At 40.9% G+C, this 16,239-nt stretch overlaps 1 protein-coding gene across 1 annotated transcript in view; it reads left to right on the top strand.

The window, feature by feature from the left end:
• LOC112630798 (cytochrome P450 2J2) overlaps positions 1-11,243 on the top strand; it is a 31,847-nt gene extending 20,604 nt beyond the window's left edge. Inside the window, exons 8-9 of the mRNA XM_025395419.1 lie at positions 3,957-4,095; positions 11,050-11,243. Coding sequence (XP_025251204.1) covers positions 3,957-4,095; positions 11,050-11,228 — 318 coding nt within the window. The 3' untranslated portion in view covers positions 11,229-11,243. The remainder of the gene's footprint in view (positions 1-3,956; positions 4,096-11,049) is intronic.
• Positions 11,244-16,239: the final 4,996 nt, after the last annotated feature.

The raw sequence follows: 16,239 nt of genomic DNA, 5'->3' as shown, positions 1-16,239 counted from the left end.
GGTATTGTGGGGAGGGGAGCAGGAAGGATTCTTACGTTAAATATGTTTAGATAAAGACTGGCGTTTCTTTCCTGTGGTGCTTCTCAGTGTTTTTACCATGTTAATGTGCATTGTGAGTCTGCGGGCACGCGACAGGCAGCAGTTCTAGGTCAGACTTTATCACAGAACAGTTTTCTTTGTTTTGGTAGAACATCTCACCAGACTAGGGATCTGCCAAATTTTGGGAAATTCTGCTTCATGATCCTGGGGTTCTAGAATGCTGAAATGTGAAAGGACATTTAAGACCACCTGGGACAACACCACATTTAATGCTGGTGTTTTTAACATAATATCCCCACAGGCATTTTTCCAGTTTTTTCTTATAGTCCTGTGATGTATTATTAATTAATTAATTTATTTATTTATTTATTTATTTGACACAGAGTTTCGCTCTGTTGCTCCCAAGTAGCTGGGACTACAGGCATGCACCACTATGTCCAGCAAATTTTTGTATTTTTAGTAGAGATGGGGTTTCACCATGTTGGTTGGTTAGGATGGTCTCGATCTCTTGACATCATGATCCACCGCCTCAGCCTCCTAAAGTGCTGGGATTACACGTGTGAGCCACCACGTCCAGCAGATGTATAATTTATTATCTTATAAGGAAGCCAATCTAAGCATGTGCAATATTCATTACTGGAAAGGGAAAGAAAGGAGCGAACATGTATTAAGCAATGATTATGTGTTGTGAACAGTGTGGCCTCTTTCAAAATGTCTTAATTCTCAGAGTAAGTTTATTCAAAAGAAGCTTGTTATTTCCATGTTATGGATTGAGAAGTAGAGGCTCAGAAAAATTAGGTTTGCATGAGATCTCTCAACTATGAAGAGTTGGGATCTGGAAGCAGATTTGTTTTGTTTTTTTGCATGACACCATTCTCCCTTCACAGGAGGTGCTTTGCGTCCACTTTAAAAGCATCTCCCTGCTATTTTTTCATTTGCTCTCGGTTAGATTCCCTGTACTCACAAGTGGAACTCTTTCTTTCTTTTTCTTTCAACTTTTGTATTAGATTCAGGCAGTATATGTGTAGGTTTGTTACAAGGGTACATTGCATGATGCTGAAGTTTGGAGTATGATTGAACCATTACCCAGGTGACTGGCATAGTATCCAGTTGGTAGTTTTTCAACCCTTGCCCTCCTCTCTCCTCCAGTAGTCTCCAGTGTCTATTGTTCCTATCTTTATGTCCATGTCTATCCAATGTTTAGCTACCCTTATAAGTAAGAACATGCAGTATTTCATTTTCTGCTTCTGCAACAAACAGAATTCTGATGTCACTCCACTCACCATGCTTAGGATCTCTGCAGACAGCTATCATGTGCCCTCTAGTGCCCTCTCCCCACATTGCATATTTTCAGTTCCTTTCCTTACTTTCTAACCACTTTGGTCAGCCTCTGTGGATCTATTCCAGTTTGTCTAAGTACCTCTGAGTGTGTCATACCTGGGGAAAATCTCAAGAAGTAGAATCAGAAGAGCTTACCCATTGGACATTGCTTGGTTACTGTCCCTGCAGAGCCAGGAAAAGCAGCTGTTACATTTACTATTTTCTTACTCATTGGCCATCTAGTGGATAAAGGCTGAGGTCTAAATTCCCCTGGTGCTGTTTGCATTTTTCTAGCAATTTATTTAACTCAAGGAAACCAGCTCGGCTCAACAGACTTCTGCCACTGATTTTTGTCAGCTTTAATAATCATCTTGGGAACTGACAAATTGAAATAACCGTGTGTTACACAGTCTACAAGCTATGACTTTGACATCAAATAGACCTAGTTCAAATCATGGCTCTGCCTCTTCCCACTGTCTGACTCTGGGCCCATTTTTTTACCTCTCATAGCTTCAATTTCTTCATCTGAAAAAATGCATTTAAACCTACTTTACAAGATCCACGTGGAGGTAAAATGAGATCATGCATGTAGGGTAATTAACTTAGTACTTAGTACAGAAAGTGCTTAAAATAGCAGTTATTGGCTGGGCGTGGTGGCTCACGCCTATAATCCCAGCACTTTGGGAGGCTGAGGCGGGTGAATCACCTGAGGTCAGGAGCAAGACCAGCCTGGCCAACATGGTGAAACCCATCTCTACTAAACATATAAAAACTAGCCAAGTATGGTGGTGGGTGCTTGTAATCCCAGCTACTTGGGAGGCTGAGGCAGGAGAATTGCTTGAACCCAGGAGACGGAGGTTGCAGTGAGCCGACACAGTGCCACTGTACTCCTGCCTCCGTGACAGAGTGAGATTCTGTCTCAAAAAAAAAAAAAAAGCTGGGCACAGTGGCTCATGCCTGTAATCTCAGCACTTTGGGAGGCCAAGGCAGGCGGATCACGAGATAGGAGACCGAGACTATCCTGGCTAACACAGTGAAACCCCATCTCTACTAAAAATAGAAAAAAATTAGCTGGGTGTGATGGTGATGCCTGTAGTCCCAGCTACTCAGGAGGCTGAGGCAGAGAATGGCCTGAACCGGGGAGATGGAGCTTGCAGTGAGTGAGCTGAGATTGCGCCACTGCACTCCAGCCTGGGCGACAGAGCTAGACTCCGTCTCAAAAAAAAAAAAAAAAAAAAAAGAAAAAGGAAAAGAAAGAAAGAAATAGTTATACTAATATTGAAAACTAATGATTTAAATTCCTTGAATTAATATTATATTAATATGTTAATATTTGAATGAATTCAACAAACATTACATACCTGAAATGCTCAGGTCTGGCAAAATAACCCTGAGAAAATTAATCGTGCAAGTACATATTTAGAAACATGATAACTGCCCAAAGGAGAAAACTCACTGTGGTCTTTAAAAACACAGACTAGCAGGAGTGGTCAGGGAAGGCTTCCAAAAGCAAGTGATGTTTGAGGATTAATGGATCATTAAGAGTTAGCTTGATGACAAAGTGGGGAAGAAGAACATTCCTGGCAAGGCAATTAGCATTTAAAAAGGGTATTGAACTAAGTAGGAACACGGCATGTTTGAGAAACTGAAAGAAGAGCCCTGTAGTGGGAGTGCAGGCAGAGGGGAAGAGTGGCCCAGACTGGGACCAGGTGATGAGTCTTTGCCCTGAGAGCAATGGGTGACTACTGAAGTGTGTCAAGTCCTAGATATGAGCAGTGGGGGCTGTGGGGGTGGGGAGTGACATGACCAAATCATGCTGGAAGCTCACTCTCTTCCAGAGTCTGAAGCAGATTGAAAGGGGCGACAGGATTTGGGGTATAGTTAGGAAACTGTAACAGGGGTCCAGGCAAGCCGGGAAGAAGTCTGGACTAAGTGGGCATGGTGGACATGGAATGGAGGTGAAAGTAACATTGACCAATCTCGTTGATGGGTTGGATAAAGGCAGAGTAAAGGAAAAGCTCCCTCTGGGAACTCCTGTGTTTCTTAATATATACCTGGGTGGACAGGGGCTCCTTTCATGGGTCTGCCTGATTCTATTACTAAACCTACTGTGGGGAGTGGGGTACCGTGTACTAGACATTGGAGGAAAGAGAATGGCGAAGCCAAGATGAATGAGATGTCTTTTACCTTTGTAGAGCCGCCATCGTTATAGCTTCACTGAGCAGCTGGGTTGGTTTTGGTACACTGCAGACTGACTGTTGGATTATTCTCTCATCAGTGTATTCACGTCCCCTCCCTCCGAGACCTACCTAAACTGACCTGTCCCTGTAAGGAAGATCCATCCTGCACTCAAGTGTAGCCAAACATCCCTGTTAAAATTCCCAGCAGGGAAATCCAATCTAATTTGTAGGCTGTCCCAGACAAAGAGGAGGGTCCTGGGTTGGGGGACACAGGAGACTGTGTACTGCAGTTGGGGAGGGTGGGGCAGTTCAGAGTATGTTCAGCCTCCAGCATGGAAGCCCGAGGATGACCACCCTCTGCATTGGTGTGCTTTTTCATGGGTCAAGCCTTGCCTGAGTCTCTGCTGCTTTCTCTAGGGGACCATGATCCTGACCAATTTGACGGCACTGCACAGGGACCCCACAGAGTGGGCCACCCCTGACACGTTCAATCCAGAGCATTTTCTGGAGAATGGACAGTTTAAGAAAAGAGAAGCCTTTCTACCCTTCTCAATAGGTAAGTTGTAATAAACAGGCATATGGGAGTCCAGGGCCCCTCTCCCAACGCTCCCCTGCTCTCTCCCTGTATTCCCTTGCTTTCACTGGAACATCTCCAGACAGCCTGGCCAGTGCAATCACTCCATCTTGCTGTAGGGGTCAGCCCTGGGATTTCCAGGGCTGGGCGTTGCTTCAGCCTGCCCTTACTTCCTAAGCCCTCCATTGCCTCTGCTGGAGATTTCAGCTTTCCTGTGTTCTGTCCTCTGGAACACTGGGGACAGAGACCCAGACTCCACTTCCAGCTCACAAAGAGGATTGGGTGCTGCTTTTTGTTTGTTTGCTTTTTGTTTTTTGTTTTTTTGAGACGTAGTTTCACTCTTGTTGCTCCAGGCTGGAATGCGATGGCGTGATCTCAGCTCACTACAACTCTGTCTCTCGGGTTCAAGTGATTCTCCTGCCTCAGCCTCCCAAGTAGCTGGGATTACAGGCATGCGCCACCATGCCAGGCTAATTTTTTGTATTTTTAGTAGAGACAAGGTTTCACCATGTTGGCCAGGCTGGTCTCGAAGTCCTGACCTCAGATGATCCACCCACCTCGGCCTCCCAAAGTGTTGGGATTACAGGCATGAGCCACTGCACCCGGTGGAGTGCTGCCATCTTTACTAAATTTTAAAATGTCCTCAGTTCTTTTTAAGGACTGCCCACTCACAGAGAAATAGAACTGATCTATAATAAGGAGATAGAGAGGGACAAGGGGAAGGAGAAACTTATTTGCCACATGGGCATCAGTCAGTGGCTTCACTAGATTGGATTCTACTCTCTAAGTACGCCCTCGAAAAGGTTCTTTGGCCTTTGTAATTTTAATTCATTTTTTAAATCTAATTAATACATTTATATAATGTGTAACTTGAAAATTAAGAAAGAAGAGGCAGTGAAAACTCTCTTTTTTCTCCTGTTTTTAAGATAACCAGGTCCAAAAATATATTTTTAACTCATGACATTGAAAAATCAATAACAAAAATTCTTAGTATGTTCCAGGTTTTGAGTTAGATATGTTGCATAGTTTATTTCAAATAATTTCACAATTCTTTAGTTCCATCAGTATTTATTGAGCATCTATTATGTGTCAAGCATTCAGCCCTGGTGATATGACAATGAATGAGTGAAACAGAAAACAAAACAAAACAAAACAAAACTGCTCCCATGGTGCATATGTTCTAGTGTAATCATATAAAGTTTATGTTACTGTAACCACTTTTTAGTGATGAGGAAGCTGAAGCTTAACCCAGTATAGAAACTGAAGTCATAAAACTCATGTGGCAGAGCTAGGATCAGTGTCGACCACATTTATCAAAAACTAAAATGTGCGTTCTTCCTAACACTCTCTACTGAAAATAACTAAATGCTACACAGACTTACCCTGTGGAATGCATGATAGTTTTCTTATTGTTAATTTAAAATACGTATTGATGTTCTGAGACAACATCATTTTGCTGAGGATGACCCTAAGGCTCAGAAAGGACAGAAACAGAATGACCCATGTTGGTATGACTCCGAAGCCCATGCTCTCCCACTGTGCTGTCTTGTGCTGTCTTGCCTTAGATGTCTCTGGGCTGATTCTGACGATCAGTGCTGTCTTTGTCTTTCTTCATCTGATTCTGTCACCTCCGCTCACATTGGACAATTCACTTCGAATGTGAAAGCTGATATAAGATGTAGGAATATCTTCCAGTCTTCCTGTCTACGATAGTTTCAAATTTTGTATTATAGCACAACGTTTCAGCTATTATGCTCCAATTATTATAATTAATTATTCCTGTTCTTTGACTCTTGCACAACATCCATGTGGAAATGGTAGAAATGTGACCTTTTCTACATTCCACAAAAATGCTTCACCTAATGCCATCTGCAACTGTGATGAGAGGAATCTTATTAGAAGGCCATGGCTTTAAAAGGAAAAAGGATACTCTGGGCTAAGTGATGCCTGGATATCTTTTCTTCGTATCACAAGCCTCTTTCTCAGAGTTGCTTCATGTCTCCCGTTTTTAAAAAATTATCTTATCTGAATTAGCAGTAGTCTTTTTAAAAACTATACGCAGTGACTCACTGCTGCTTTGCTATTGAGAGTTGTATTGCACCCTCTTAGAGACTTCATTTGCAAGAAAATTGTCTAATTTAATCCTTACAACAGCCCAGTTATTAATAGGCAGGAAATGAATTGGGATCTCTTTTTAATTTAAGATAACTAAAAATAAGAGAGAGTTGTTTCCTATCCAAGATCATATGCTCAAGGAATTTGCAGAACAGGACCTAAAACTCAAGTTTTTATACTTCTAGTCTAGTGTTCTCTCTAGTAAGACTAGAATGTAGCTTACTTAAAGTCCTCTCTACTTTAAGATTCACTAATTTCATAACACATGCATCAGTTAGCATATTGCTACATAACAAACAGTTCAAAACTCTGCAGCTTAGAACAGTAAGCATGAATTATTGCTCACAAGTCTGTAAGTCAGATATGTGGCTCTGCCAATCTTGGCTCGGCCCCCTTGGTCTCTCTGATCTTGACTAGAGGTCAGCAGGCTGATGGCTGATCTAGGATATCTTCATTTGGGACAGTGAGGCCCTTCTCACATTATCCCTCATCCTCCAGCAAGCTGCCGTGGCTTAGTCACATGGTGGTGATAAGGTCAAAAGAGGGAGAATGGAAGTACACAGGCCTCTTAAGGTCCGGACTGGGAACTGACACACCATCACTTCCATTGCATTATGTTGGCCAATGCCAGTCATAAGGCCAGCCCCAGTTTAAGGGGAGGGGATATTACTACAATTTTTAATGGGAAGAGCTATGACATCACATTACAAATGATGTGGATCCAAGAAGAGGGGGAAATTGAGGCTGCTTTGTTCTTACCATCTCTTTTTCTGAGAAGAATGAAATTCATAGAAGGCAAGCAATGTATCTGGGATGTCCCACAGAAGATGTGATAGGATGAGGACCAGTTAAATGGATCAGGAGATAGAAATCTGAAGAATCCAAAGGGTTAACAAAACATCAACACAACTGTCTTTTTAATCACATGCCCACTCTTGGCACGCAGTTGCTTTTCCTTGCTGTTCCTTTACTCTTGGTAAAGAGTCTTCTAGAGGACTCTTCCGAAGTCCTCACTTTACAAGATGTAACAGCTTCTAAAGTGTGCATAATCAGGACAGGTTTCAAAGTTTTACCGCAAATTTATATTTACTTTTCCTCATTTAAATGCTTCCTGTTTGATCCATCAAAGCAGGAAGCAACTTCATGAAATACATGAACCCAGTTCCTCTCTTTCCAGTTAAAATCTTTAGATTCTAGGAGATAGGGCTGGAAAGAAATTTGCCAAAAATGTAGGTCAATTCTCTCATTTTACTACTGAGGTAACTGGCCTGTTTGGTTAGTGATAGTTTGGGGAAGCACCAGGGATGGGAGCCAAGTTTCCTTTCTTCCAGGCATAAGTATGACACCTAACAGTCCTAATTTTCATGCTTTTAAAAGCAAATTCACATTGCCATTACATTGGGATCCTTGCCTAGCCGTGTAACATAGTTAGGAGAGAATTTATTTCATGCATTTGACAAATGAGATAAGTTTAGCTTTGCGAGAATGAATGGTTTACTAATAGTCACACAGCTGGTTACTGATGAAGCCAGTTCTTTAATCCTGGTTCCTGACTTGCTAGGTCCAGTTTGCCATGATATATGGATTCTTTTAGGAGAATCTTGGGTATATTTACAATAAACTGATTTGGTATCATTTTAACCTGTTGCTAATTGTACTATTTGTGATGGATAAAGAGATAAAGGTGAGGGGAACAGAGATGAATTAGACACACACTGGTGGGAAACACAGGCACAAATAATATAATAATGACATAACCATGAAGCACGTTTGCCTTTACTAAGCACTTTTGCATATATGATCTAACTTTATTTCCTTAACAACCTGTTACAGACAGAGGACAAAACTTAGGCATACATACATTTCCAAGAATATTAAATTACATGGGAAAATACAAAGAGGTAAAAGCAGCATAGAGAATTGACTACAGGGAATCATATTTGTTATGATGTACAAAGAATCTCCACAAGGACAATAAGGAAATATGTTAAAATGTTGACAATGGTTTTGTCTAGATTATGGGATTACAAACATTTTATGGTTTTGTCTTTATACTTTTCTTTGTCATGCTTTTTTAAATTATTGCTGTGAATATGTATTACTTAGGGAGAAAGTAAGCTGTTAAAAATGCACACAATAGAGATGGCGGTAGTGACTTGTGTGGGGTAATGTAGCCCAAGTGGGGCGAGGAGGACATTCACACAGGGGAGGGGGTGGTGGAAGCTGAGAGCTGGTCTCAGAGCACAAATGGTATGAGGTGGAATATGCACAGGGTGGCTGTGGCAGTGATGAGGGGTAAGTTATATACAAGGGATACTGATCCAATAAATAAATATATTGAGGATAATGAGAGGAAGTTGCAAATAAAGAAAGGGAGAAAATCAAACTTTGTGGTGTTGGATTGGAATCTGAGATAATCTATAATGAACTCAGATTTTCAATAGATAAGTCAATAAATATAGAAATGTAGATTAAATATGGGGTGTGTGTGTGTGTGTATATATATATAATGTATACACACACAGTTTTGGACATATACCCACATTATATACATACATATATTCCCTAGCTCTGGCCACCGATATGAGCGAGGGGCAACAATATCTGGAGAGCAATGAGCATGCCTAATGCCCAGATCTTGATTTCTACATATTATTATCCACTAAAAGAAACCAGGACTTTTGGAAAAAATGACTGATTCCAGGGCTGGGAAAGGGAAAGTATAAGATCAACCTGGAATAGATTGTTGTGCCAAAAGTCAGGAAGTGACAGGTTGAATGGGCGTCTAATGGTCAAATCTGGAATATTTTGAGCATCAGAACAAGTAATGATAGTAACAGATTATAACCCTTTGAATAAAAACAGGAATCCCATGAATCCAACTGATATCAATAAATGAGTGAATAAATAAATGGGAAGGGGAGCAAGCATTTCCTTTAGTAGAGTGCTAACTATTAAATGTGGAAGAAATGACAGAATTTTAAAAATCGCAATTTGGTAGCTATCAGCAATTAATAATATGGTCAAGAAATAGCAATGGAAAAGAGTGGATCACAGTTTAATGAGAATGGTTTGTTGACATAGTCTCGAAGTACTTATTAGTTACAGAGAAAAAGAATAATTTTACAAGAGAACTTGGTAGACACCACCTTAATCAAGTGATTACCAACAATGTCACATATCAAAATTGTACAGCACTTGCTAGGATAAAAAGAGAAGAACACAGTATCACTTTGGTGATATTCCTACCAAAACTGCAAAACTTCACAGCCTGAATCCAATCATGAGACAGCATGAGAGGCATTTACAAAACAACTGCTGGTCTGTAATCTTTAAAAAGGCCAGTGCCATGAAAGTTGTATAAAGAGTGAGGACTTATTCCAGACTGAAGAACTAAGGTGACATGACAGCTAAATGCAGACCGTGATCCTGTACTGGCTGTACTGGACCCTTTTCTAATGAAGGACATTGGGACAGCTGGTAACCCTGAACGGGACCTCAGGAGAAGATGGTCATTCATCAGTGTTAATTTCCTGGCTTGGATGGTTGCATTTTGATTATGTTGGAGAATGTCCTTCTTTTTAGAAAATACATACTGAAGATTTCATGGGTAATGTAGACAATGTACTTCCAAACAATTCAGGAGAGCCAGGTTCTTTGTCTTATCTCTCCAAGTTTTTTGTACATTTGAAATTATTTCAGAATAAAAGGTACATTATGGAAAGTATCACAGTAAAGAATTGTAATATACAGAAAGCTGTTTGAGTAATGCTACCACCCAAAAGGTTTTCTTTAAAGGTCATCTTTTAAATTGTATTCTTCTATTTTTTTGAGAATTAACCAGATCCAGTTAATAATAAGCAATTGTACAGCTGTTTATTATTACCTAGGTGACATGTTAAAATACTTTGTTTTGAGGTATAAATTATTAAATTATTTGGCCTATTTGGATTCAGCATGTAGCTCACACAGTATATAAAGTTCTCATCTTAAACACGTATTCATTTTCACTAATATGCACACGTACATTTTCACGGATGCCTAGAGAGGTTAATTTGCCCCAATCATGTGGTTAAGAGGTAGGAGAAGCTGAATTGAATCTCTGTCCTTCTGCCTCCAGTTCATCCACACATAACAGGGAGTGGGATGAGGTCAGGACAGTGTTAGGTATCAGCTGTGGAGACCAGGACCCAGCCTTGGACCACACTTTAGAAGAAATGGGAAGGGAAAGGGCCTGCAAAGGGAAAGGGCCACTGTGCATAAAAAGAACCATTGAAGGACGAAGGCCAAAGCAGTCACAATATAGAGGGCCACCCATGCCAGAAGGCCCCTATGATTAAGGACGAAAAGTGGCACAGGGAAAAGATGACTTATACCTTAGGAACTCTGCTCTGACATTTAATTCCTTGTATTTTCAACAATTTTTGTAGGGATTGAAAAAGTTAACATATTTGGTTGTTTTTATTGTCTTTTTTTGTCATGTTTGTTAAATTCTTTTTTTAAAGCTCTTAGGCTAAACACCCTCTTTCTAGGTCAGCCCTCACCTTCCACTTCTATGGTCCTACACCCTGCAACTTCACCCTGGAAGCTCACATGCCAGACCCCTGACAGCATTTGACTTTGTGTTCCTGGACTTCTGCTTTCTATGCATTGATGAACCCAAGTGGTTGTCAGACTTAAATAAGCTGCTGGCCATAACATCCTGGGGCCTACAGGCCCTTCCTCTGCTCCAGTTTTTTGGGATATGATTGAGGACATCTATCTCTGCTAGGCACAAATGCCACCTGAGAAGTTAACCCATCTTTTGATTTTGTCTTACAGGAAAGCGGGCATGCCTCGGAGAACAGTTGGCCAGGACTGAGCTGTTTATTTTCTTCACTTCCCTTGTGCAAAAATTTACCTTCAGGCCCCCAAACAATGAGAAGCTGAGCCCGAAGTTTAGAATGGGCATCACTATTTCCCCAGTCAGTCACCACCTCTGCGCTGTTCCTCGGGTGTGATTTTGCTAAGAAAGAAAGGGGCTTTTTAATGATTGCCATTCTAACTGGTGTGAGATGGTATCTCATTCTGGTTTTGATTTGCATTTCTCTGATGGCAAGTGATAATGAGCATTTTTTCATGTGTCTGCTGGCTGCATAAATGTCTTCTTTTGAGAAGTGTCTGTTCATGTCCTTTGCCCACTTTTTGATGGGGTCGTTTGTTTTTTTCTTGTAAATTTGTTTGACCTCTTTGTAGGTTCTGGATAGTAGCCCTTTGTCAGATGAGTAGATTGCGAAAATGTTCTCCCATTCTGTAGGTTGCCTGTTCACTCTGATGGTAGTTTCTTTTGCTGTGCAGAAGCTCTTTAGTTTAATTAGATCCCATTGTCAATTTTCGCTTTTGTTGCCATTGCTTTTGATGTTTTAGACACGAAGTCCTTGCCCATGCTGATGTTCTGAATGGTATTACCTAAGTTTTCTTCTAGGGTTTTTATAGTTTTCGGTCTAACATTTAAGTCTCTAATCTATCTTGAATTAATTTTTGTATAAGGTGTAAGGAAGGGATCCAGTTTCAGCTTTCTACATATGGCTAGCCAGTTTTCCCAGCACTATTTATTAAATAGGGAATCCTTTCCCCATTTCTTGTTTTTGTCAAGTTTGTCAAAGATCAGATGATTGTAGATGTGTGGTATTATTTTTGAGGGCTCTGTTCTGTTCCATTGGTCTATATCTCTGTTTTGGTACAGTACCATGCTGCTTTGGTTACTGTAGCCTTGTAGTATAGTTTGAAGTCAGGTAGTGTGATTCCTCCAACTTTGTTCCTTTGGTTTAGGATTGTCTTGGCAATGCGGGCTCTTTTTTGGTTCCATATGAACTTTAAAGTAGTTTTTTCCAATTCTGTGAAGAAAGTCATTGGTAGCTTAATGGGAATGGCATTGAACCTATAAATTACCTTGGGCAATATGGCCATTTTCACGGTATTGATTCTTCCTCTCTATGAGCATGGAATGTTCTTCCATTTGTTTGTGTCCTCTTTTATTTCACTGAGCAGATTAAAAAGTCAGGAAACAACAGGTGCTGGAGAGGATATAGAGAAATAGGAACACTTTTACACTGTTGGTGGGACTGTAAACTAGTTCAACCATTGTGGAAGACAGTGTGGTGATTCCTCAAGGATCTAGAACTAGAAATACCATTTGACCCAGCCATCCCATTACTGGGTATATACCCAAAGGATTATAAATCATGCTGCTATAAAGACACATGCACACGTATGTTTATTGCGGCACTATTCACAATAGCAAAGACTTGGAATCAACCCAAATGTCCATCAATGACAGACTGGATTAAAAAAAAAGTGGCACATATACACCATGGAATACTATGCAGCCATAAAAAAGGATGAGTTCATGTTCTCTGTAGGGACATGGATGCAGCTGGAAACCATCATTCTCAGCAAACTATCGCAAGAACAGAAAACCAAACACTGCATGTTCTCACTCATAGGTGGGAATTGAACAATGAGAACACTTGGACACAGTAAGGGGAACATCACACACTGGGTCCTGTCGTGGGGTGGGGGGAGTGGGGAGGGATAGCATTAGGAGATATACCCAATGTAAATGACGATTTAATGGGTGCAGCACACCAACATGGCACATGTATATATACATAACAAACCTGCACGTTGTGCACATGTACCCTAGAACTTAAAGTATAATAAAAAAGAAGAAAGAAGAAAGAAAGAAAGAAAGAAAGAAAGAAAGGAAGGAAGGAAGGAAGAAAGGAAGGGAGGGAGGGAGGGAGAGAAGGAAGGAGGGGAAAGAAAAGAAAGAAAGAAAGAAGGAAAGAAGAAAGAAAGAAAGAAAGAAAAAGAAAGAAAGAAAGAAAGAGAGAGAAAGAAAGAGAGAAAGAGAGAGAAAGGAAAGAAGGAAGGAAGGGAAAGAAAGACAAAAAAGAAAAAGAAAGAAAGAAAGAAAAAGAAAGAGAGAGAGGGAGGGATGGAGGGAGGGAAGGAAGGAGGGGAAAGAAAGAAAAGAAAAGAAAAGAAAAGAAAGAAAGAAAGAAAGAAAGAAAGAAAGAAAGAAAGAAAGAAAGAAAGAAAGAAAGAAAGAAAGAAAGAAAGAAAGAAAGAAAGGAAGGAAGGAAGGAAGGAAGGAAGGAAGGAAGGAAAGAAAAGAAAGAGGAAGGAAGGAAGGGAAAGAAAGAGAAAAAAGAAAGAAAGAAAAAGAAAGAGAGGGAGGGATGGAGGGAGGGAAGGAAGGAGGGGAAAGAAAAGAAAGAAAGAAAGGAAGGAAGAAAGGAAGGAAGGAAGGAAGGAAGGAAGGAAGGAAGGAAGGAAGGAAGGAAGGGGCAAGGAAANAGGAAGGAAGGAAGGAAGGAAGGAAGGAAGGAAGGAAGGAAGGAAGGGGCAAGGAAAGTAAGAAGACATGGCATGTGTTTTGAAGCCACTGATGCCTGCTCAGATGTGATGGGACAAAATGAAAGTGATTTTGAGGAATGATCAGAGGAATTTGACTCAGAAAAAACTAGATCCAAATCCCAGCTCTACTGTCTCCTCCAAATTAGCCTTGGGAAAATCATTTACATGCTAAATAATTTACCTTTTTATCTAGGAGACGAAAAGAGGATAATGATTCCTTCCATAAAGAAAGTTCTTATAAGAATCAAAAGAAATGGTGAGCTTTAAGTGGTTTGTAAACCATGAGGCACTTCATAAAAGTTCTATCTGTAGTGTGCCTTCTTCCTGCTTCCTCTGTGAGATATGTATTTGCTTCTGATCTGTTGAGAAGCTCAGGTCAAAGCGGTGCAAAATAGTTGATAAGAGTTAAAAGTGGGCCCTAGGAGCAGTCACAGAAGTGAGCTATGAAGGCTCCCCAATTTGGTAGTACTGTTCATGCTTTATCTTGTTTCTGTCTCAAACTGATCCTCTGATAAGTCAGCAGGGCAGGTTTTATTCCTCATTTAGAGACAGGGAAAGCAAGTTGAAACAGTTTCTGTGGTTTACATAAGCACACACCCAAGGCCAAGTGGGATGTGACCACAATTAACCAACCTGGGAAACAGGTTTCAGGAACAAATGTGGAAATATTTTTCATCCTTAACAATACCTTCTGGCCTTTAATCCTCCATCAGGCACTTATTCCTATGTTGTTTCACACTGCCTTTAACGATGGTGGGTGTGATCTTCTCTTGCAATTAAGATCGTAAGCTTTTTGTGGCTAATATTACCAGCCTAAACTCCCTGGGCCCTGTTTTGTTGTTGTGGTGGTGGTGGTGGTTGTTCGAGATGGAGTCTTGCTCCGTTGCCCTGGCTGGAGTGCAGTGATATGATCTTGGCTCTCTGCAACCTCTGCTTCCTGGGTTCAAGTGATTTACCTGCCTCAGCTTCCCTAGTAACTGTGATTACAAGTGCATGCCACCATAACTCGCTAATTTTTGTATTTTTAGTATGGACGGGGTTTTGCCATGTTGTCCAGGTTGGTCTAGAACTCCTGACTCAAGTCCACCCACCTCGGCTTCCCAAAGTGCTGGGATTACAGGTGTGAGTCACTGTACCTGGCTGACCTTGGTATTTTATAGCAGGGAAACAGAAATGCCAAAATCCTGCTCACTCTTTCTAGGTGTGGCTGCTGAAGAAAGATAAGGATTATAAAGTAGAAGGCCAGGTAACACTGATAGTACATGAAGTTTTGACCCCAGTACCAATGCAAACAAGTGAACTCCCTGGGAACCTGGGCTAAGCCTTATAAAAAGATCATTTTTCCTAAGGTGGTGTCTTAGTCTGTTTTCTGTTGCTATAACAGAATACCTGAGACTGGATATTTATAAAGAAAAGGAGTTTATTTGTCTCACATTTCTGTAGGGTGGGATGTCCAAGGACATTGTGGCAGCTTCTAGTGAGGGCTTCCATACTGTGTCATCACATGGCAGAACAGCAGAAGGACAAGCAGGTGCATGCAAAAGACAGAAAGCAGGAGGTGCCAGGCTCACTTTTATATCAGCCCACTCCCACAACAATGAACCCACTCCCATAACAATGAACCCACTCCCATAACAATGACGTCCATCCATTCATGAGGCCCATGTTCTCATAACCCAGTCTCCTTTCATTAGGCCCCACGTTCCAACAATGCAGCATTGGGGACCAAGTTTCAAAATATGTTTTGGAGAGGACAAACATCAAAACCATAGCAAGTAGTTAGACCTAAGTAATTTAAATAGCTTAAAACAAAATGGGTCATGAAGTCACAGGGCTCTTTCTTCCTGTTGCTTGGGATTCAGAGAAAAGCCAATTAAATTGATGCTGTGAGAAAGGGAAACAGAAAAGGATGGGAGGAATGTTTGCAGCTGCTAAGCTAGCTGGGGAGCCAAGAAAAGGGTATGTCTGGACAACATGGTTGGGTTTTTAATGTGTAGGAGGAGTCTTTGATCCTTCCCTAGTAAAAGAAAAAATAGAGGTGAGAGCCCCACCTATGTGCATTTTTTTTTTTTTTTTTGTAACCCACCAGAAATTTGCATCTCTAGAAAACAGGCCAAGTGGTATTCTGAGAATAAAACCAATCAAATCAGGCTTTGAACTTGAACTTCTCAAACATCCAGGACTTCCATTTTTCCCCAATCAGATCACCCAAGTAGGAGACTCAAAAGGACACTGGCCAAAATACATTGTGTGTCTCAGTTTCCTCATTTGTAAAATGAAGGACTTTGTTGAAGTCATCTCTGAGTTCCATTTCTACTCTGCTGTGCATCTTCTGTGACTCTAGATGGGCAGTACACACCTGTTACTTGGGGGAATAAGTGTAAAAACACTGAGAACTCATCCTGACCTGATAAATGCAATGGGATCCTGGGCCAAATAGGATGCGAGCACAACTAATCAGAAACCACAATTAATAGATGGCTGTGAGTAACTGAAGAAAATATCTCTTTTTTCTCAAAGCTCATGGAAAGGCTCTAAAATATGAGCCCCCATTTTGTCCAAAGACTTCCTGTCCCACACAAATATTTTGTTCTGTATGCACTCTTCTAA

Source organism: Theropithecus gelada, chromosome 1, assembly GCF_003255815.1.
Source record: "Theropithecus gelada isolate Dixy chromosome 1, Tgel_1.0, whole genome shotgun sequence".
Lineage (NCBI taxonomy): Eukaryota > Metazoa > Chordata > Mammalia > Primates > Cercopithecidae > Theropithecus > Theropithecus gelada.
This window is presented reverse-complemented; position numbering and strand designations above follow the sequence as displayed.